The 24,149-nt window shown below is 37.3% G+C and overlaps 1 protein-coding gene across 1 annotated transcript; it reads left to right on the forward strand.

Moving 5' to 3' along the window:
• The first annotated feature begins 636 nt into the window (after nt 1–636).
• WDR89 (WD repeat domain 89) lies at nt 637–24,080 on the forward strand. The gene is made up of 2 exons (XM_058162912.1): nt 637–773; nt 20,936–24,080. The coding sequence occupies exons 1-2, from the start codon at nt 735–737 to the stop codon at nt 22,115–22,117; spliced, it is 1,221 nt and encodes a 406-aa protein (XP_058018895.1). The 5' UTR covers nt 637–734; the 3' UTR covers nt 22,118–24,080.
• The last annotated feature ends 69 nt before the right edge of the window (nt 24,081–24,149 follow it).

Raw genomic sequence — 24,149 nt, forward strand, 5'->3', positions numbered from 1 at the left:
CCAAGATCCCTCTCACAGTTAGTACTATTGAGCAAGGCACCACATATACTGTACCTGTGCATTTAGTATTTCTTGCATGTAGAAAAACATAGAAAATGTAGAAAAATATAGAATTTATTTGAACCAAAATATTAAATTTGAAACTAATACGGGGGGATCCAAAGGTGTTTTTTCAAGAGGCAACTGGACTTTCTGGTTTTTCTTTGAAGACATTTCGCAAGAAAACCAAAAAGTCCAGTTGCCTCTTGAAAAAGCACCTTTTGGGATAACCATGACCTGTCCTGGATGAGAATCTCCATAGATATAATAAGGGGGGGGGAAGCCCACGCTTAAACCACTTTTCACACGCAGACAAGGATTTTTGCAAGTGCAGAAATGCTTTTGATTTTCAAGCAAATCTGCGGTGCTGTACAATTGACTCTCAAACAGATTAGGGGTTTGGAAGGAAAGAACGACTCTTCAAATAAATTAATAAACATTCCCCCACTGGACGCATCTGAACGAAGACCGGAAGTCACTGTTATTCTTCCCTTTTTCTTCTTTATCTCTACATAGTCACCGGATTACGACTTTGGGTCGTGCTTGAAGAGCCCCGCCCCTTTCTTTTCTTGACCTATCAACGCAACATTACGCTGTTTTTTGACGTCTGCGCCTTTCCTGCTGGAAGAACAAGCCAATGGAATTGCTTCGGGAGAGAACGTTGAAGCAGGAAAAAAAAAACGCGTTGCGCACGCATGCACGCAACAGAACTTCCGTTTTATTCCTTCCGAGAGGTAATCCGCTTTTCTGTTTTCTTTGTACGTGTGAACGGTGCTTGCTCTCTTGTGATAGCTTGTGCATCTATTAATTTATTTGAGCCAAAATATTTTCTTCCAGTTTGGGAATAAGTTTTTTTTTAATGGAAGTTTAGTAAAACAACGATTAGAAATCTTAGAGCAAAAGCAAAACAACTGGGGGATGGGGAATAATTGAATGCCGGAACTGGAACGTACTTGCTTTTTGCTGCACGTTTTTCTGCTTTTCCTTCTTCCTCCCAATTCATCAGCTAAAAATTTAAGTCGGGATTGCTGGATGTTTTGGGTGCAGAACTCTGTTGCAGAGACAACTTTTCCATTGTTTCAGAGCAGCCTTTTAGTCACAAGGCTATGTCTGATATTTTATTTTTATTTTATTTATTTGTCGAGTACATATTAGATAATATATATAAGCATGAATTGAATATATAAAATGAATGCAATTAAAGGGAACGTTAGGACAGAGACGGTAGGCACGCTGGTGTGCTTATCCACGCCCCTTACAGACATCTTAGGAATGGGGTGAGGTCAGAGTAGCCAGTCTAAGGTTAAAATTTTGGGGATTTGGGGAAGAAGAAACCACAGAGTGCATTCCAGGCATTGATCACTCTGTTGCTGAAGTCATATTTTCTGTAACTGAGTTTGGTGCGGTTTACCTTAAGTTTGTATCTATTGTGTGCTGTGTATTGTTGTGGTTGAAACTGAAGTAGTCATTGACAGGTAGGACATTGTAAGCAGATGATTTTATCATCTATGCTTAGGGACAGATTTGGGACAAATGTCTGCCAGGGTACAAATAAATATAAACTGATACCCAGCAACAATTTTTTCCCCCCTCTCTGTCTCATTCAAAGTTGTGTAAGTAACTAAGAAGTAAGTTAGGTCTGTATGGGATCTTTGCTTAGCTTCTTATTCACTTCTAAACCCCACCCCCCTTATTTCCATTATGATTACCCTGGATTTTTTTTCCTTTTAGGTAGAAACACATGGTTAACAAAATTACTACAATTGCTAGTACTTTTTAAAATCATCTTTCTTGGTCTTTGATCACATTGTTCACAACTATCACTTTCCCTCCGTATACATTATACAATATAACTTTCAGACCCAGTTTTGCAGCCATCATTCTTTTTATATTCATTTTTTCCTCATCATTTTGAAGCAAGGGGATTTATATAGCTCCTCTTGGCACTGTCATGAAAGCAGTTGCATTTTTTTCCACAATTATGCAGTTCTTTTCTATAGCTAAAGTGTGATCCAAAAGAAACGTGTTTGCTTTAAGGAGTTGCTTTTAGATGTTATATGCATGTCCTTGTCATCTTTTTTTCTTTCAGATCAAAAGAAAGAGCTTTAGGCTGTTCTTATTGTCACAATCATTCTTCCTTTCTTTGCAGAAATCTGCTGTGGTTAGGAGTACCTATGGTACAAATCTTTGTAATCTATATGTGACAATTATAAATATAATTTTGAAGGTAAAAAATAAAGATACAATTGGGAAAAGTCTTAATGATGGTTCTATGGCAAGGACTATTCAGGAAAATAATTGTTATTTCTATTTTTATATTGGATTAAAAAGAAAAACTAGTAGGTGGATTGCAAAGTTGAAAATTTTGCTTAATTTTGTATTGCTTTTTTATGTAAAACAGGATGAAAGTTGTAGCAATTTAAATAATTATTTTTTAAAAAAATATAATATATTTTATCAATAAAGTGATTTACATGGAAGCAAAAAAATAATAATCCTGAGCTTATAATGACTGAAGATTTTTTTTCTGACATAATTTTACTTCCTTTACTTTAAAATAGCAAAGAGAACTCGGTTCTTTCTTTTATGGCAGGTATGGATTATGTGTAACCTTCCAGATGTTGTTCAGCTCCAATTTTTTGCTTAACCAGCTTAGACAGTGGTGCTGAAGATGTTGAGTGCTGCAGTTCCCATAATTTCTGGAGTATCAAACATTACCTATCCCTATTTTTGAATAAAAGGAAACATTATACTTGGTTCAATTTGGGTAGCTTGACCCAGAGTAATAGATTTTCCAGGTGCTGAACTTTTGGCTGTAGTGCTTAGTGCCATCAAGTGGGCTAACTAAGGAATGACATCATCATTCCCATTGAGGGCAATAATTGAAAGAGCCTGTCTTGGGGACAGCTGCTACAGAGGTAGTTTTCTTTGTATGACTGGCAGTTGTTTGCTGTTGCCTTCTGTGAAATTTTTTGACTTTGCAGTATAATCTATAGCTTTGAGTTTTCTTGATGATCTGGCATTCAAGTGTTAACATGGTGTAATCCTACTTCACCATTTAGGTCAAGGAGGGCTTTGTGAAGCACCCAATAATACTACCAGTAAATCACAGCAATAAAGCATTTAGACATTTTGATTAATGAAATCATTATCCTGATTCTGGCTGAAGTCTTTGAAGTGCTTAGTAAGAAAATGCAGTAATGTACTGAAAGCTATTCTTTTAAAATCAAGCCACAATAGGCCAGTGGAATAAAAACAACCAGAACTTAATGCTTCCTCCTATTCTCTTTCATTCACTCCCCCCATCCCCTTTTCTGAATAGAATAGAATAGAATAGAATAGAATAGAATAGAATAGAATAGAATAGAATAGAATAGAATAGAATTTTATTGGCCAAGTGTGATTGGACACACACAGAATTTGTCTTGGTGCATATGCTATCAGTGTACATAAAAGAAAATATACCTTCATCAAGGTACAACACTTACAACACTTAATGATAGGCTACAAATAGGCTACAAATAAGCAATAAGCATAGGCTACATATAAGCAATCACGAAACAATATCAGTATAAATCATAAGGATACAAGCAACAAAGTTACAGTCATAAGTGGAAAGAGATGGGTGATGGGAACGATGAGAAGATTAATAGTAGTGCAGATTTAGTAAATAGTTTGACAGTGTTGAGGGAATTATTTGTTTAGCAGAGTGATGCTAAAACTATTCTTGTATCTAATTGTTCTGGTGTACAGTGCTCTATAGCGTCGTTTTGAGGGTAGGAGTTGAAACAGTTTATGTCCTGGATGTGAGGGATCTGTAAATATTTTCACGGCCCTCTTCTTGATTTGTGCAGTATACAGGTCCTCAATGGAAGGCAGGTTGGTAGCAATTATTTTTTCTGCAGTTCTAATTATCCTCTGAAGTCTTTGTCTGTCCTGTTGGGTTGCAGAACCGAACCAGCAGTTATAGAGGTGCAGATGACAGACTCAATAATTCATCTATAGAACTGGATCAGTAGCTCCTTGGGCAGTTTGAGCTTTCTGAGTTGGCGCAGGAACTCAGGAAGCAGCTGGGATAGTATTGACTATCATTCTTAGATCAAAGTTTTCTAGAATTCTTATAAATACATGCATCCTGCCTATAATGTTGGAACAATACTTGCACATCCTCTAAGGGAGGCCAGTTTGTTGTCTGCATGCCAGACAGCAGACGCAGATTTACAGTCCTTATCTCCACAAGTGACAGATATAATTTTCTATGTGGGCTCAATCAGATTATCTTATCCTTACTCTCTACTACTGCATGATTCCCTCTATTGTTTTCTGTTGTCTCCAGCAACCTCTGATTAGTATTTACAATTCTCCAAGCTGAAATTTAAAACATCAAAGCAGAGCACTCTTTGCTTCAAGTTTTTTGTTCCTGTAATAGTGTGTGTGTGTGTGTGTGTTAAACACATGATTGCCTACTATGTTTTTGATTTCTATTTTTAGTATTATGCTGAATCTTATCTCTGCAGCAGTTAAGAATTGGGTATTTCATTTCAGTCTTCATATATCTCAAGGTATGAGAAAACCAGTCTGATATAGTGATTAAGATATTGGCCTGGAATCAGGCAGATTCCAATTTAAAATAATCTTCAGCCCTAGCAGGTCACTGGCCAGTCACTTTGGGCCAATATTCTCTCTCATCTTAACCAACTTTACAGAGTTGTTGTGTTGGGAGACTAGGAGGAAGCAACATTATATGCCATGAGTTGTATAAAACTTATATAAAAGAAAGATGGGCTATAAATCTTAATAAATATATATTTTATATAAAATCTTCCTTTGATAAATAATATTTTAAACTTTTTCCAGTTTCATATATTTTTGGTGAAATGCTCTTCATCTGCAGCACCATTTTACCATCTGCATATTGCAGTATCTTTTAGATTTTTCTTAATTAACTTCCAAATAGAGTGCCAGATGACCTAAATGAAGGGGTCGTAGGGATAATTATCAGATCTGCAGATGACCCAAAACTAGGAATGGACATCACTTTAGAATAGAGGAATCTAGAGGAATGGATATCACTTTAGAACAGGGGTGTTCAAACTTGGCTACTTAAAGTTGCCAAATTTGGATACCCCTGCTTTTGAAGAAAAAGGCAAAATTCCAAAAGTTTTGGGCAGGGCTAAATGGTGGGCTCAAGCAAGCAAAGAGAACAAACAAAGAGAAATCTAAAATTCTGCATCTGGAAAGAAGGAAGGAAAGAAAGAATTAAAGGATGTGGGAGATCCAGAGAGTTGGATTAAGAGACCTCCAAGACCTCTTCCAACTTTGTGATTCTGTCATTATTTAGATGGTGCTCAAGATAATTGAATTTATTGAAAGAATCACAACAATCACAGTCTAAAACAAAAGAGGAAAATGTACACAATTTTACGATTTCACTCTTCTCTTTACTATGTTCTTATGTTTTGATTTTTGTGGGAGGAAGGTTGTGTGATGAAATGGTTGAAAAACAAAACTTTTACTTGAGAAGTTTCTGATTTTGATCTTCCTACAATGATTAGATTCAGCCATAGCTCCACCCCCCCTAGCAAAATGTTTATGATACAATAATATTTATGTTATAATAATGCACATGGATGGATTTTGAAAGGAACTGCTGTATAAAATGAATATAAAAACTCTACATACTCCTTTTAAATTTTTCTCAAATTTGTGAATGTAAAAAAATCAGGCCACTGATAATCACTTCTGATTTTTTCTCCATCTTTAATATAACATACAATTCAATGGAAAAACAAACTGAAATATTTTAGGGGGAAATGTTAAAAATATGCGAACATGATTGTATATATTAAAGATGGAAAAAAATCAGAAGTGATTTATCTTGGTCTGATTTTTGGCCTATTACAACGTGCAGTATATGGGACAATAATATCTAGGCATTAAACTGTTAAACCATTGGTTTTGAGGTCAGAACTTCCCTGTCCCACAGGGAGGAAAGATGTAATTTGTCAGGGTTAATTTTTTTTTCTTTTAATGTGACAAGTGAATGAGGTATATGTGTGTCTATCAAACAGTCCAGGCATCAATAAAGCTGTCAATTGAAAAATGTTGGAAGGGGTACTCAAAATGGTGCCTGAAAAGATTGCCAATGCTTGGTGGTAATTAGATTTAAGATTTACAGTATCTTTTTAAAAAAAAATAGATCATACTGTTAGCACGTAGTACCGGCATTTATTGATTAACAGAATTGGAAGGGACCTTATAGGTCATCTAGTCCAAACACGTCCCCCCCCAGCTCAAGCAGGAAACCCTACACCATTTCTGACAAATGGCAGTCCAATCTTTTCTTGAAGGTCTCAAGTGATGAAGCTCCCACAACTTCCAAAGGCAAGCTGTTCCATTGGTTGATTATTCTCACTGTCAGAAAGTTCCTCTTCATTTCTAGGTTGAATCTCTCCTTGGTCAGTTTCCATCCATTATTCCTAGTCTGGCCTTCAGGTGCTTTGGAAAACAGCTTTCTGTGGCAGCCCTCAAGTATTGGAAGACGGCTATCATGTCTGCCCTGGTCCTTCTCTTCACTAGACTAGCCATGCCCAGTTCATGTAACCGTTCTTCATATGTTTTAGTCTCCAGTCCTCTAATCATCCTGGTTGCTCTCCTCTGCACTTTTTCTAGAGTCTCAACATCTTTTTTATAGTGATAACCAAAACTGAATGCAGTACTCTAGCTGTGGTCTTACTAGGGCTTTATGGAGTGGTATTAGTACTTCACTTGATCTTGATCTTGATCTTGATCCTTCTGCTAATGCAGTTTAGGATTGCATTGGATTTTTTGGCTGCTGCTGCATGCTGTTGTTTCATATTTAGCTGATTGTCCACTAAGACTCCAAGATCTCTTTCACAGTCACTGCCATTAAGCCTGTTTTCCCCCAGTTTATATGTGTGCTTTTGGTTTTTCTTACCTAAGTGGAAGACTTTACTTTTCCCTACATCGAATTTCATTTTGTTAGATAGGGCCCAGTGTTCAAGTCTGTCAAGATCCATCTGGATCTTGAGCCTATCTTCTAGAGTGTTAGCTAGTCCTGCCAGCTTAGTATCATCTGCAAATTTGATGAGTTCCCCTTCTATTACCTCATCTAAGTAGTTTATGAAGATATTATTTATTTATTTATTGTTTCAATTTCTATACCGCCCTTCTCCCAAAGGACTCAGGGCGGTTTACAGCCAAAGTAAAGACAGTTAGTACAATTTTTAGGACCAGTTTAAAAGGAAAATTTAGAGTTGGTTGAAGAACTTAAAACCAATAAAACCCCTTATTAAAACCGCACTAGGGGTTATTATTAAAACCCCACTAGTGGGGTTAGTTAGTTATATTAGTCGTTTATGAAGATATTATGAAGACATAATGATAGAGAGAAAGGTTTTGAAGGTGTTCTTGGAAATGTAGGCACAAAATATGTGAACTGTGAACTGTTTCAAAGAAACGGCCATTTAAAGCAAAGTAGCCCACGGTTGGATGATACTTCTCAGACCTTCAAACAATAATGTGATATTTTAAAGTCTGAGCATGACTCACTTTTCTCATTGAAATATTTCTCGGGTTGGACCTTTCAGCTATCTTGTAATACCCACTCTAATGCACTCTTATTATATAAACCAGGTTTCCAAGACAATAGGATCTGAAGAAACAACACAACTGGCAATTGCAATTGACCTTTTATGACTTTAAGGAACAGCAAGGGTGCTGCCAGCAATTTCTAGTTAGTACATCAGATTACAAATCCAGGTTTAAAAATTGCCGTTTACCATATTTTTTGGAGTATAAGACTCACATCCCCCCCACAAAAAAGAGGCTGAAAATTTGGGTGCATCTGATACTCGGAATACAGCTTTTTTAAAGCTTTTTTTCAGCCCTAACAAGGCGCTAGCGAGTGAAGGATCTCCATGCTTTACTCCGACTCTCAGCTGTTCTTTAGAAGCGTTTTTTCAGCCCTAATGAGGCGCTGAGGCGCTAGCAAGTGAAGTGATCTCCCTGATCTCCCCGTGTTTTGCCTGCTTTTCTCATTGCTGCTTCCTCTTAGCTGTGCCTTAGAAGTTGTTTTTTTATCCCCAAGCAGGGGATAAAAACCAGCAAACTAATATGCTGAAGCTAATCAGACTAGGGAGGCTAGCAGATGAATACCTGGCAGGCAGATTTTTTTTCCCTCTATTTTCCTTCCCAAAAACTAAGCTGCGTCTTTTACTCCAAAAAATACAGTATTTCAAGCAATTATACTCTGTTCTGAGTATAATAAAATATACTCAGTACGATAAAACTTTACCTCAAGAAGACTACAGATAAATATGCATCAATCCATTTATGGCAAATACAGGTATGTTCAAGCAAACCACTGAAAAACAGAAGGGAGGAATCAGTATGGTCAGAAAATTCCAGCGATTTCTAGAATTAGAAAATTCTAGAATTGGAAAAGCAAAAAAATTAAAACAATGATTCACACACACAAACATGAAACAAAAGAGGAAAGAAATGGAACAGAGTGGCTTCTCTGAGGAAACTTAGTGAAACTTAGATCAGAAGTTGTATTCATTTGGATTGTGCAAAATGTTTAAGCTTAGTTGATTTGAGGAATTACCTTTGGAGGGTTGTTTCTGAGCAAGAATCAAGAACCTGTGTGAATCTAACTGTAAAGTTAGAAGCAGTAATCCTTTAAATGAAAGTCTAAGCCACCCAACAATCTGACAGGTCAGAAAGCTGAGAGATAATATGCTTAAAAGAAAGACTTCTTGGGGAGGAAAGATCTATTTGGAAATCAGTATTGTTACTAATCAGACATGCATATTTCATAAAGCTGATGAAGTCCAGTTGTATGAAAGGTAGAAAGTTATAGCCTCTGAGATAATTGAAATGATCAATGGAACTCTGTGGGAAGAATTTTATCTTCTGTGACCAGCTTCTGTGAACAGTTTTCTAAAACTTTGTTCACCTCCTTTGATTGGAATGTTTGAATTTAGCCCCAGTTTGTCACCTATTTGTTCATGAATCTTGGCTTATAATATATCAATATGTGTGACAATGTCAAATATAAGATTTAAGCATTCTTGTGTGTGAGTCTGCCAAAATTATACAAACTCTCATGAAAGAATGCAGAAATAGTATATTTGACAGATTTGACAGTATTACAAGATACTGAGATCCATTATCCATTGACTGTTTATGCACTGACTATCTTTAGGCTTCAGAGCACAACTCATAAAGTGCTGCTTTTAAAATGGTCATATATTAATGTCATATGGCTTGGTGCCAGAATACATTCAGGACCATCTCTGGCTGTAACTCATCATCCTACATCCCATTCTCCAGGAGGAGAAGCTTAGCATAGTCCCCTTAATAAGATGAGGTATGGGGACTCAAAAGGGACTCATCTTTTATGCAATGAACCCCACCTTATGGATTAATCTCCTTCTTGAGGTTCAAATTGTGCCTTTGCTGGCAATAGAGAACTGCTGAACACAGCTCTTTTGCAAATAATTGGAACCTTATAAGTTACTTGGCTATAAGCATGGGCTATTTCTCCCTCTCTACATTATATGCTATTGTGTTACTGTTGTGCATTTTATTGTGTTGATTTTATGATTATGAACTACTGAGGGTCAGTTGAGCTGTGGCGCATAAAACAGATAAGTGCCATAAACGTGAAAGATCTCTCGCGAATGTGTGAGACCCTATTGTGGAGATACATTCATATTTTTAATCCTAACATCCAATTATGATGCTGAAGCGAAAATAATTCATCAAAAGTCTCAGTTCTGGTAGGACAATGTATCCACTCATCTGGACTTCTCACTCTTCCATCTCTCATTGTGATATTAGTTCTTCCAATAATATGCACCAAATCAAGTGTCACTCTGGGCAGCTTCTACAAGTAAAAGTGTTTTTACTAGCTGGAGTACAATAAGCAGTGCTTTGATCATCCAAGGCAAGGCAGAAAGAAGCCAGTCAGAAGAACAAGGAACTGTGTTTTGTAGGACTCATTGATGATTAATTTTAGTTGGCTATTTATTTTAATTAAATAAGCATTCATCTGCGCAAGAACAAAAGCTTGTCCAAGAAAACATGCATGTTTTTCAGATGAGACATGGCATGTTCTGGTTTTTTACTATAAAAACAGAGTGCTTCTGTGAAGGCCGGAACTATATCATGTGGTTTTTATACGTTCTGGGATTAAAAAAAAAAAAATTACATTGACTGATTAATCTGGTCACTTTTATAATACAATTGACCTCATTGACTGATTGCTGCTCAACGTTACAAAAGTTAATTCAGAAATGAACAATTTTGTGTTTATTATGAAAGCGTTTTACAATTCTAATTTAATTTCATAGTTGAAACAGGAGTCGCAAAGCGTTATATGTTCCTATATGGACAGAAGTTGTTTTAGTAAATATTAATCACGTACAAAGTGCTCTCAAAATCCAGATAATGTCCATTGATCTGAAATGATTTTTAATTGACCTCAATTAAAATTTAGCAGTCATCCAATGCAGCTAATTGGCAGAAGATTTAGAATAGAAAAAGAAAACTCCTTTTTACAGCAACTAATCTGTGGAACTCCTTTATTAGAAGATGTCACGATCACCTCAAATTGTACAGCTTTAAAGGTGGTTGGAGGTAACTCATGAAGTCAGATCCAATCACAAACTATCAACAAGACTTCAGTTACCTATTTTCTGGGGCAGCTTACTTTCATGCCAGTTGCAAGGGGATAACCGTGAGGAGAGGGTTACATCTGTGGCTCTTGCTAATGAGGACTATGGTAGAGACAGTTGATGCAGTATAAAAGATGAAATTGTAGGCCTTGGTCTGCCCTGGTAGAGTTGTTCTTACATTTTCTTATTCAGCTGCTGATTTTTTTTCTTTTTCCAGAACAGGAAGAGAGGTGAGGTCTAGGAAGAATGATGGAAGAACAGAATTATCATATAGTCATATTGCATGATTACCTGAGCTGAATAGGGGACTGAGATGATATAAGGCAGGCAGCTTCTTGAGTTTCAGTGCCATCTTTGGATAGAGTAGGTGATGAAAACCTTTATATTTAAAGACAGCAAGTCGACACTGAAGCTCAAAGATGCTGGAAAGCCAGGACAAAGACTCAGAAAGGAAGAGAAAACTGTAATAAGGGCAGCATGAAAGAAACTATAGCAAACATTCAGAATGAAGTGAAAAGGAAAGATATTAGTAACTGAGAGAATCAGTAACAGTCAAATGTGTTGTGTGAACTTGTGCCCATTCTTGGCAGACATTAATCAACCTTGGTATAAATACAAAACTATGTGCTTTTTTGGGGGGGGGGGTTGCTCTTGGGTGGTTACATGGACTACTGGTATTGCTCTCAGGGATGTGGAAACATTGTAAAATCTCATCATTGCCAAAGTATTCTCTTTAAGTGGAGGAGGAAGAATGTAATTTATGAATCACTAGTCTATTTTTGAAAACCTTGTAGGATTAAATGACTCATAGGTCTCTTTTTAGCTTAAGAAATGGTGCTTATATCCAGTATGTCAAACATCGAACATTACAATGCTTGATATTCCACTATCATTAAAGATCACTTGGGCAAGTTTTTCAGACTTCTTGGAGATGGTTTCTCAGTCCTTTAGCACTTTTAATATGCTCCTAAACAACACAGTCCTTTTCATCTGTTTTTCAAATGACAGTTGACTATTGGAATTCACTATGGATCATTCTTGTCATTTTGTGTAACTTTTGAGAACTGGCTAAAAGCCAGATGCCATCTTCTGTGTATTGGAAATCTCTTTCTACAGCAAATTTCTCATTCTTTCATTTTTTTCAACCATGGTTTTATATTGCATGTGAATCCTCCCAGTCCATGTTTCTCTAGATATCTTTGTAGTAGTTTCTAAACCATATGAGTTTATGAAAGTGTCTGTTGTGAAAGTTGTGTTTGGTTACCTAGAGCCACAACATATGGAGATAGCCATGAGATTGGTCTTAAAAGGGGTTAGGAGAACTTCATGGAAGGCAGACCTGTCAGGACTATCAATTTTCAAGACACAGTGTTACCTGTGGGAGGAGGTTTAGCTCCAAATTCTAGTTACAGGGGACCAGCAGCTCCTCCTGCTTGAACAGCCCAGAGGCATCTAGTTGGCCACTATGAATGAATGAACTAAGAGTGGAAGAAGACAGAGAGCTTGCAAAGTCTTTGGAGCTGTAAATTGGAATGGAAGGTAGTAAATCAGCCTCTCTTTGCCTCTGGCTCTCTGCACAAATTATGTAGCATGAGGTTAGATGAAGAGCTGAATTAATCTGGAACACAGGAATGTTTCCAAAGAACATAATCCAGCAGAGAGAAAAAAAACCCTACATGAATCTTATTATGCTGCAGTTTGCTTTATTATGTATTGTTTACAGCACTGGAGGAAAAGGCATATCAATACAATTACTCTATGTTACATTGTCTTTTTGTGCTAATCCAAAAAGATTGCATTTTTTCCTTGAGACTGACATTCCAAGATCATGATTTTATGAAATAAGAAAATATCCCAAGTTTATAGAGGTTTCATATCTGCATTGCTAATTTCTCTTAGTAGGAAGTGTCCTAACTCATAATGTCCTACTATGCATGGAGAACCACGATTTGCTATGTTTCCCACAAATGTTTGGTCCCTTTTCAGATTCTCCCATCATAGTGTAGCAGCAACTCCCTTTTAAGAAGAGCAAGAGTTGCTGGCTACTCCATAGATTTATTTTTAACTAGATTGCTTGTTTAACCTTAAGATTTCATTCCTAAAGAGACAGAGAATTTTGATTTCACCAGTTGACATTTTTCCACATGTCCAAAACAAGATTCAGGGAAATGTTACGGCTGATAAAAATGCAGCATTACTGGCTATTCCTCCATTGTTTGGGGTGTTGGTTTTTCCTATAAAAGGCGGTACCATCAAAGTGTAAATATTGCTCTAGAAAGCATAGAAATGATTCTTTTTTACCTAATACAATAAGCAGTCTGGGAAAGTTCCAAATTTGTTTTCAGGTAACCCAAGCATCTTAAGGACAAGGTTCTTCAGCCTTCTGGCTGTTGAAAGCTGACTTTTCCTCCTTGAATTAAAACTGAAGGTAGATTTCCCTGTTTGAATTGTATTTTGAAGTCTTATAAGTCACAGTAACATTTCCAACAAATGAATTTAATGCGAGATTGTCTTACCCGAAGCTTGAACAATTTGGGAACCTAAAAGCGTTCACTATTTTGGGGAAGCTCACTGCTGATGGCACTGGCTCTCCAGGATATATCCTCTATTCTTTTCCTCTGGGCAGGTGGGCAATTTCATAGTGGAGCAATGAATTCAGCCACCCACTGCTTCATTGTAGAAGACTGTCAAGAGGTATAAACATACTGTTCGGTATTTTGATTTAAATTGTGAGCACTGGAGTCTAATTCATTTTGAGGAAGGCAGCAAGTTTAATTTGAACAATATTGTTCCTTTAATTTCAAACAAGCACTTTGTTGATCTAGTAAATATATCTTGTAATAAAATGTGTCCCTCAGTTAGTGCTGATATTTAAAAAGTACATTTCTCTGTTAAATCCCTCCATTACATTCAAGTGAATGATACTTTATGCACTAATTGATCTTTTTTTTAACCAAAAATTACAATATGCTTCATAGAACACCTTGAAACACGATTAATCATATTGCAGTTACGTGGGCTGAGGCGAAGAGAGCTCCTTGCTTAAAAGAGTCAAACCCTATTGAGAGTCAAACCCCAGATTTTCATTACTCGACTGTCATGTAGCTTGCATCCTCTTCTTTTTCACTTTGAGCTTTTCGGGTGTTTTGGAGTACAGTTCCATCAATCCCAGCCCCAGCAGCCAATATGTAGGCAGGCCTTGAATTATAGTACAGAATACTTGAGGCAATAATAATAATACAATAATACAATATACAATAATAATAATAATATTATCATATATTAATAATAATATGAGTCCCTAGGGAGATAGGGCGGTATACAAATGTGATAAATAAATAAATAAAATAAATAAATAAATACAATAATAATAATATTATTGTATTATATATAATAATATTATATATATAATAATATATATAATAATACAATAATAATACAATAATACAAGAGCAAACAATAGATTCAAACTTAATGTTAAACGCTTCAATCTTGATTGCAGAAAAAGTTAAAGTTATTGATTCGGGTAATTTGTAACAGAGTTGTTAATGCTTGGAATACACTACCTGACTCTAGTCTCTTCTCAAACTCCCAAAAGCTTTAACCAAAAACTGTCTACCATTGACCTCACCCCATTCCTAAGAGGACTATAAGGGGCGTGCATAAGTGCACAAAAGTGCCTACCGTTCCTGTCCTATTGTTTCCTTTCAATGTGTATAATGTTGTGACAAAATAAAAATAAATAAATAAAAAATAAATAATCAGGAAAGCTATGGTAAGTGGTTTGAGTGTGTCACTCTGCCCAGTATTTGGTTTCACCCGGGTATCCTAGATCAGGGGTCTCCAACCTTGGCAACTTTAAGACTTGTGGACTTCAATTCTGGGGGTTGAAGTCCACAAGTCTTAAAGTTGCCAAGATTGGAGACCCCTGTCCTAGATAGTACAGGTAGTCCTCGACTTATGACCACAATTGAGCCCAAAATTTCTGTTAAGTGAGACATTTGTTGAATTTTGCCTTATTTTACAACTTTCCTTGCCATAGTTGTTAAGCGAATTACTGCAGCTGATAAATTACTGACCTGGTTGTTAAGTGAATCTGGCTTTCCCATTGACTTTGTCAATGGCAAACAAAGGTTTGTAGGTTGCAAAAGGTGATCATATGACCTTGGGACTGTCAGGGTTCCAAGTAACACCCCCAACGAAAGAAGAGGCCTGAAATTCCTCAATCCAATGCAAAAGATGGCTTCCAAGACTAACAGCAACAGTCATAAGTATGAACCAGTTGCCACGCATCTCAGTTTTGATCACATGGTCATGGGGATGCTGCCAAGGTTGTAACTGTGAAAAACGGTCAGAAGTCACTTTTTTCAGTGCTGTTGTAACTTTGAACGGTCACTAAATGAATTGTTGTAAGTCGAGGACTACCTGTATCGATTTCACACTTTGACCCAGGAATTTCTGTTGAAAAACAAACAAAAAATAATAACAGAAATATATGCCCCATTTACTTGTATGGCATATTGGTGTTCCTTGGGGGCAACCCCCTCAGATTCCTAAGGAGGAAAATGTGCTAACTCCCGTCCTAGAATGGGTAGAAATCATTTAGCAGCTAAGAACAAACCTGCAATTGCTCCAATTGTTTGGAGGGGGACAGTTGCAGGGAAGGCTTTACTGGGAGAATTCCTCTCTTTCCACCTCATTCATTTTTCCTGTGTAAAACTTCTTCAGTGTTTTTCCTTCTCCTGATCAACCCTGGTTTTGGAATTTGTCTCTCTGGCAAGCTAACGGGGTGGGAAGTAAGGAACCAGGTCACACATGCTGAAATTCTAGAGAAGAAATGATGACTTGTTCTCCATACAACTTATGAAGGGGAAAATACATTTGAAAATTATGCTTCAGTGATACTGGTTTGATCCATCTAAAAAGCAAATCACGCTTTGGTTTCAAAATGAAAGGGTTTCAAAATGCTTGGTTTAGGTTATTTCCCTATAAACCGCTTTATAGTTCAAAGCAAAATGTAGCCCATGAGGGAAATTAAATTACCTAACAAGGGTTCTTAACTGTCCATTAAAGTTTACCAAAAATGCCTTGTACAGCAAATGCTAAATTTGCAAGAGAGTGCATGGTTTTGGGGTGTGTAGGTGTGTGCGTGACCATGTGTGTGCATCTGTTCCTTTTGAAGGATAACAGAAGCAGCAGCACTTTTGCAGCACTCAGGATTATTGAACAGGATTTAGGAGCTGGGCAGTGTTTTGTGATGCTTTTGCCTGATGCAGATTTAGGATGGTTAGGCTGAGGTCAGTTTAGCCTTCATGGCCAGTGTGGCTACAGAGATTTTCAGGAGAATGTTCAGTATTTAGAATTGCTTCTAAAAAAAACTCCCAATCCTTAGTAATTGTGCTGTACAGAATTTCTTGAATATAGAAAACTAACTTTGTGGACATCCTTGTGATGGGACTTTATTAGATTTTTAAAATCCCACTTTTAACTAATTCAGGTAGCAAAGATACGTAATATTTCTTCCTCCTCCTATTTCCCACAACCACAACCCTTTGTGGTGCGTTGGGCTGAGAGAGTGATTGGCTTAAAGTCACCCAGCTGGCTTTCATGCCTAACGTGGGATTAGAACTCACAGTTTCATGGTTTCTAGCTTGGTGCCTTAACTAATAGACCAAACTTTACTTAAAGTTAAAGTCATTGATTCGGGTAATTTGTAATTTGGAGATAGCTTTTCCTTCTGTTTTTGTGTTTGTTTCTGGAAACTGTATTTTAGTTAGGCTGAGCACATATGCTTCAAACAGAAAATTCAAGCAAATGAGTGAGCAGGACAATGTAATTCAAATACATAATTGCTGTAGGTGCTGCTTCTTGAATTGTTCATGCTAATAACAGAGCAGCTTCAAACATTTGCATCCTTTTCCTTTCTCTTTCCAAAGCAAAAAGGAAAAAAAAATCCAAGTTGAATTGTCAATAAAGTAACAATGTTGAAATACTGAGTTGGCTTGAATCATATTTTTTACAAGGTTGCATATATTTTGAGAAGGATTAGGCCACTTTGTGTGTCATCTTCATGCGTACAAAGACATGTGCAGATTAAAAATAATTATTACAAATAGATTAGATTTATGGAGGGTGTATATCTGTATTTGAATAATTCAGGGCCCACTGGATTCTGACATGAGACTATTTCTCAGGCTCTTTGTTTGAGTACAGTGAAGAACAAATCTTAGCTTTGTGTTAAAAACCAATAAATTGATCGTTCGCACCCCAGCTGTGTGTAGATGTTTCCCAATTTCTCTTAAGCATGGTCTGCACTTGCTCCAATAACCTCTTTCATTTGCCCTTCTAAGGTTACCTTTATTTTATCTGAACTGATCTTTCTTTATCTGTATATAAAACGCCTTCAAATTACTGGCATACAGCGTTCAACACTGAGCAGGTAAACTAACTATTTTTGGCCACACTGACAGCATTTTCCCTTGCTAGCATAAGGTCTTCCTCTGTGCAAGTCAGAAGTCATCATATGCACCATAGCATATGTGAGATGGATTGTTGTTCTCCACATTCACATAAAGTGTCTTCTGTAGGGAAGCTCCATTTTCTTAGATTGCTCTTTGATCTTCCTATCCTGGTGTGCAATCTATTTAGCTATTTCCATCCAGGCCAAGCTTATTCTTGACCAGGTGGCAGTCAGCCATGTGGTTTTGCCAAATTGCCCGGTTGATCTTTTAAAAATTATGGAGGATCCCAAAAGAGCTTTTGCTTGTGTGGATTATATTTAGTCATATTTACTGTATTAAAAATTAAAATGGATGCATTTGTGCTATATTTATTTATTGACTCCTATAAAAACATTAAACCTATTAGATATTAACAAAAATGTTTTTCATGAAAAACCTGTATATTTTTTAACAAGTACAAAATAGCAATGAGAAGAGTACTGTTGTTTCAAATGTTTGCAAATGTCTTCAATATCTGGCAAAGAATTTTTATTTCATAAAAATTTTATTGGCCACATACACACCCAGGGTTCCTTAGACCACAGTTTAATAAAAACTGGCTTACAATGATTAGCTGTAACAGTGTTCAAGTTATCGTTTTCTCCTGGAAGCAGGTCATGAGCTCTGACAGTTGGTCAATTTTCATTGACCAACTGTCAATAGGTAGCAAGAACTGTCTGCCGTCTATTGGCAAGATTAGGCCTCTATGGGCATTCCCCTTTCCTGAGCGCTGTTCCTTAAGGCCAATCTGCTTTTAGCAGCAGTTCAGTTCTTTCAAGCCAAATTCCCCCTACTCCTATAATATCACAGCAGGGCCAACTGTACCTACGGTGGTGTTGAGGTTTTATGGTGAAGCTGCATCAAAGAGCACACCCTCGGCTATTTTGGCTGCTTTACAACTCTTGTAGAAAAGCACTAACCTGTGTTTCGAAGCAATCAGAGCAACAATTTGTAGGTAAGATGCAATCATCTTGTGAAGCCGAAGAAACCCATATGTGCTTGTCATCCCATCTTGTCAGTCATTGTTTGGGCTGGGTCGGCTCTATTCAAGCCAACCCAGATCACTGAGCTGGAAATTGGCTCTGAGACCAAGGTGTTGTGACCGAGGCCCAAGTAGTGATTACCAAACACAATTCAGTCCTGAATAAACTTATTTTATTAAAACAGCTGAGCATTAATTCATTCTCAGTTTAGTCCAAAACAAATACTTCATAAACAGTCCTGTGGCCTTATCACCAACCTTTGTTGTCTGGCAAAGGCTTTTCTTGGCAAAAACCCCACAAAGTTCAAGAGACACTGACAAGAAGCAATGGAATCAACGTTTCTTTTCCACAAAGAACCCAACAGCTCATTGCTGCTCTTTTAAGCCTTGGCCAATCATCATCTGGCCTTACTCCCAAGTTGTCCTTTTTGCTTCAGCTGCTCTTGCCTTCTGGCAGCTCTTCTCCTGTGTGCACTAGTAACAGGCTCCTCCTGTTCCTCTGCCTCACTACTATCAGTCTCTGGAGTCTGCACCTCATTCCCCGATGGCCCGGGCCCCACTTCTGCCTCAGACGCAGATCCCCTCATCCATGCCTTCCCCTGACTCCAGGACTGGCCCATTGTCCTCCCCAGCTTCCTCACTGTCTGACTCCTCTGTCAGCTCTGCAGGCTGCTGGCAGACCACAACACTGGGGGTAAAGAATCGTCTTGTGCCTTTTGCCCACCAATTCTGTTAGCCTAGTCCTAGGCAGCTGATTTCTGGCTGGGAGAGATAGAAAACAAATAGGGAGTGAATCCTGATGGATAGCTAACTGTAAAGACTTAGTCATCTGTCAAAATCATTGTCCATCATAGCACCACTGTGAAGAATAGCAGATGGTTTTCTTGCCTGCTGGTGGTGTTGAGAAGGGGGTGGATGGCATCCTTCTGTGCCAGGGTGATTTGCCTTGATGGACTTGGGATGATGCAGTGGTCACCACCCCCACCCCGACAGAAAAATCAGGCTCAATGTCACACAGACATTGAGAAACTTCATGCCTGATTAAAGTACATGTCTGTCTTACATCTGAAAACGTAAAAGAGCAGAAGTGTTAAGTAATGGAGGAAGAAGTTGTTTGGCATTCCTGGAGGTTTTCTACAGTGTGAATGGAATACTATATGTGCCAAGGGGGAAAAGTAACATATACATTGATATTTAGTAAGGTCATCAGTTTTTCCTGTGATTGTGCAGTGTTGATGGAAGGTTTCTCATATTTTTTCTTGAATTCTCAGAGCTTGGTCAAAACTGTATTTTTTCATCTCCCTGTCAGTGGACAATGATACATCATACAATACTGATTGTATTCAGTTCAGTTTTACAATTTTAAATATACTTGTTCATTATTTCAGTTAAGTTGTTTTGCAAAAGTTGAGCTACAAGTATCTTAAATAACTTGTGGCTCGGCAATTTAAGGTCCATGGGCCATATCTGATTTTGAAGTTACTTTATTTGGTTTCTAAAAGTTCCACCCAATTTAATGGAGGCTGAGATAAAGATTTCATTCATTGGATAGATGGGAAGTGTTACAAATTTGACTATTCCCATTTTTATTGCCATTTTTGTGGGGTAATTAATATTAGCCACGTTGTAGGATATATAGATTTGGATCAGAATATACCACACTGGTCTGGGCTGGAAGATAGAATTTATTATTCAATTTCTCAGTCGAGGGCTGAGAGAATATTTGGCAGTTTTTCAGTCTCAGGGAGGACTACAATCTGAATTTCCTCTCTCTCCCCTTGTTGAGCATCGTAATCACTACCACACACATGTATATGCATATATATCAATATCTGACCCAGTGGTGAAATATAAAATTTGTTACTACCGGTTTTGTGGGTGTGGCTTGGTGATGGTGAGGGTAATGTGACTGGGTGGGCGTGGCCAACTTTTTTTTTTTTTTACTTTTAAAAGCATTTTTTCTTTGGCTGAAGAGGTTGTAAAAAATGCTTTAAAAGCCTCTGACGATCAGGCAACTCAACTGGGATTGCACAGCCTTTTAAAAGCATTTTTTCTACAACCTCTTTGGCTGAAGAGGTTGTTTAAAAATGCTTTTAAAAGCAGCATCCCAGCTGAGCCGCGCAATCTTCAAAAGCTTTTTTTTTACTTTTAAAAGCATTTTTTTCGGTGGAAGAAAAAATGTTTTTAAAAGTAAAAAAAAACATCTCTGATGATCGCGTGGCTCAGCTGGGAACGGGGGGGCATGGGGGGGACAGGGATTTTTGCTACTGGTTCTCCGAACCACCCACTGCCATCGCTACCGGATTAGGCGATCCGGTCCAAACTGGGAGCATTTCACCCCTGATCTGACCCTAGTCAGGCCAGCTTCAGAGTTGACAATCTCTCTATCTGTTTGTTATGATAATCATTTATAACCCAGTGCTATCCAAATGTGATGGGTAGCATATCTGACTGGTACTGGGATGTAGAAGACCATGCCATGCTTTGCTTTATAATGCCAAACTTTTATGGAACACTGATAGTTCTCTGAATCTTTATGCACTCAGTAATGAATGGCTCTCAGATTTAGAGAAATAGTCTATTCATGTATAAAGTATTAAAGGAAGAATAAAAGAGGTTAGAGGTGCCAATCTTTTCTCTGTGCTGAAGAATATTATAGAAATGATTAACAGTATGATGTTGATTTATTTTGGTTTCTTTATTTATTGCAGATCTTTACTTTCCTGAATGCAGCTGTAATACCAGTTCCCATGGAGAAGATCAAGGAACAGTTTTCTAGGCTTCAAATAGCAAAACGGTGTTCACTAACAGAAGACCCATCTTACTTATTGGACATAGATATTTCAAGAGCAGAAGGGAGCCATTTAGTGGCTGTTTCCTGCTCCAATAAATCAATCAACGTTTACAACAGGGAGACATTGTGCTTGCTACAAGAATATAACAGCCATCCTGCATTGCTAAGTGGTGTCAGATTTGCACATACAAATGAAAATGTATTATTTTCAGCTGGCAGTGATGGATCATTGAAGTGTTGGGATATTCGTTCATCTGTTGTAAAGCCTGTACAGTTGTTTTGTGGCAAACCTTCAGATATTTTCATTAGCTGTGATGTAAGCTGCAATGACCTCGTAGTATGTGCTGGCACAGAAAAAGTGAAAGAAGATGCATTCATAACATTCTGGGATGCGAGAGGCTGCACCAATAGTGTCCCTTCCAGCAAACAGCCACTAGGTGTCTATTCAGAATCTCATAATGATGATGTTACTAAAGTATGTTTTCATCCCAACAAACCACATTTGCTTGCTTCAGGCTCAACTGATGGATTGGTAAATGTGTTTGATATTAACAAACACAATGAAGAAAATGCTCTGGTTTCCACTTGTAACTCTGATTCTTCCGTAAGTTCTATTGGATGGGCTGGAAAAGATTATTGGCAGATTTACTGCATGACACATGATGAAGGATTTTGTTATTGGGATCTTGCTCAGCTGGATTCTGAAATGTCAACTACATTATTGCATATTTCAGATGTCAGAGAAGTAGAAAATATCAAACTGGATTACTTAATTGGTGGTGTTTATCATGAAAAAGTGGACAAATTGTTTGTGTTTGGAGGGATGTCAACAGGAAGCATTTGTCTCATAGAGTGTTGTGCTCCTGAACTGAATTGTGTGGGAATACTTCAAGGAGGACACTCTGCTACCGTTCGTTCCTTCTACTGGAATATGGTTGATGATTCTCTATTTACAGGAGGAGAGGATGCAGAGTTGTTGCTATGGAAACCAGGAGCTGTAGAAAAAGCTTTGAGTAAGAAAACTTCTATGAAAATGGCTTCCTCTGTCAATCAGCAAACAAAAGTTCATCAACATTCCTTGAAAACAAAAAAAATGTAAAGAAATGAAGAGTTCCATTTTTAACACTTCTAAAGAGATGGTTGTGTGTGTGTGTGTGTGTGTGTGTGTGTGTATTGTAGAAGAACCCAAAAAAGAGTGGTTGAAGTTTAAAGGCAATTGATGAAATTAGAGAACAGGAAGATAAGCAATTTTATAAAGTATGGGATTTATTTTATCAATGGTTGGATGGGAAATTATGATAAAAAAGATTCCAGTTTTTAATAAGCTAAAAATTATTGAATGATATAATTGTTTTAAAAGGATGGATAAACTAGGGCAATAAGACAAAATATTGTTCCAGAATGATTATTAGAGATTAATTGATTAAAATATTTTACAACTAGATGATAAATTGGATGATTAAACAAATTAATGATAGTTAATTGTTTGCACAAAAAATGTAACCCACACACCGACACATTTTATTGAAATTTGAATGGAAGATGGTTTTATGTTTGTATATTTCTAAAAAAAAAACTTTTTCAAAAAAAAGAAATTTAAAGGCAATTGAATATGATAACTGTTGTGTGGACTAGAACCTATTTCATTGTACACAAAAATGTATGCTGTAATAGATTTGTTACTATGGTGCAACAACACTATTCCTGCTTGTATGAGTTGACTTTTCAAAAAGCTGTAGTAGTTTTAAAAGGCTGAGTTTTCTAAACTTGGATACTGTTTATGCTTTCACCATGAATATGCTTCCTCACTCAATTGAAATCAGTGGAGTCCAATTGGGTAGGATTGATCTTCCAGTATAAGAAATGTACACAAGAATGTTTATTATTCATATATGGCAGGGGTCTCCAACCTTGGCAACTTTAAGACTTGTGGACTTCAACTTGTGGAATTGCAGTCTACAAGTCTTAAAGTTGCCAAGGTTGGAGACCCCTGATATATGGCATAGGGCCTGGCTACCTACAAAACCCACTTCCTCTCATCACATCAGCCTGTCCCACTCATTCAGGCAGGGAAAGCATGCTACAGATCCCGTCAATCAAAGAATTTTTCTTCAAAAAGTTCTTCGACTGATGGGATCAAGGAAGAGGACCTGTTTTGCTGATGCCCCTGCTTTGTGGAACATCTTGCCCTCAGAGGTGAGGAAAGCCCTCAATCTCTTGGCCTTTCACAAAGGATCAAAACCTGGCTGTGTAGTCTTGTGTGGGAGATACAGGCCCACACAGCCATGGGCTGGTCAACTTTATGAGAACCCCTGTCTATATTAACAACTCTTGGTTTCTCCATCTTAGAATTCCATCTTTTGTAATTTTATAATGTTTTACATTTTAAAAAAAAATAAAACCTTAAATTATATGTTTTTTTTAAGGTTTTATTGTACTGATGAAATTGTACACTACCCAAAGCCCCTCTATTAGAGAGGTGGGTGGTTAAGAAGTTTGATGTGTATATAAATAAATGTTGCTACTTGTAGTCTTACTTGTATGTTTCAGTGAACTGTATTTTTGCAAATCATTACAATATTGATACATGGAGGGAGATGGGACTTGAAGCAGCCTTGATCTGTGAATGTGAAAAAATTGCAGCAGAGTACTTGGTCTGCAGGCCATATTTGGGGGGGAAATGGATTTAAATTTTATCTTAATATTCTTAAAAAACGGAGTCAATACTGAGGAGAAGGAGGAAGATCTGCTTAAATAACCTGATAACCCACGTCACCCATCAAAAGAGATCAAATTAGTTAGAGAACAATCATGGTACTTGAGGATATCTAAAATGAGACATGAATTGTAATTAGCTTATATTGTCCGGCCCCAGGTTCTATAAAATGTTACCTTTATTTTGATTTGAAATACATTTTGATTCAAGATGGTAAAGAATTGTAACTCTTTCTAGAAAAAGAACAATTTGGAGGTAAAATTAATGCTCTTGTGTATTTACGAGAGTGTTTTTCTTTGTTGTATAGTCATCTAGATCAGGGGTCTCCAACCTTGAGAACTTTAAGACTTGTGGACTTCAACTCCCAGAGTTCCTCAGCAAGCTGGCTGAGGAACTCTGGGAGTTGAAGTCCACA

Source organism: Ahaetulla prasina, chromosome 1 (assembly GCF_028640845.1).
Source record: "Ahaetulla prasina isolate Xishuangbanna chromosome 1, ASM2864084v1, whole genome shotgun sequence".
In the NCBI taxonomy this organism is placed as follows: Eukaryota; Metazoa; Chordata; class Lepidosauria; order Squamata; family Colubridae; genus Ahaetulla; species Ahaetulla prasina.

Excerpts from the sequence above, each read along its gene's own strand:
- WDR89 (XM_058162912.1), top strand. The coding sequence starts at position 735 with ATGCACGCAACAGAACTTCCGTTTTATTCCTTCCGAGAG. Across the intron at positions 774-20,935 it reads CGTTTTATTCCTTCCGAGAG|ATCTTTACTTTCCTGAATGC; the intron begins GTAATCCGCTTT and ends TATTTATTGCAG.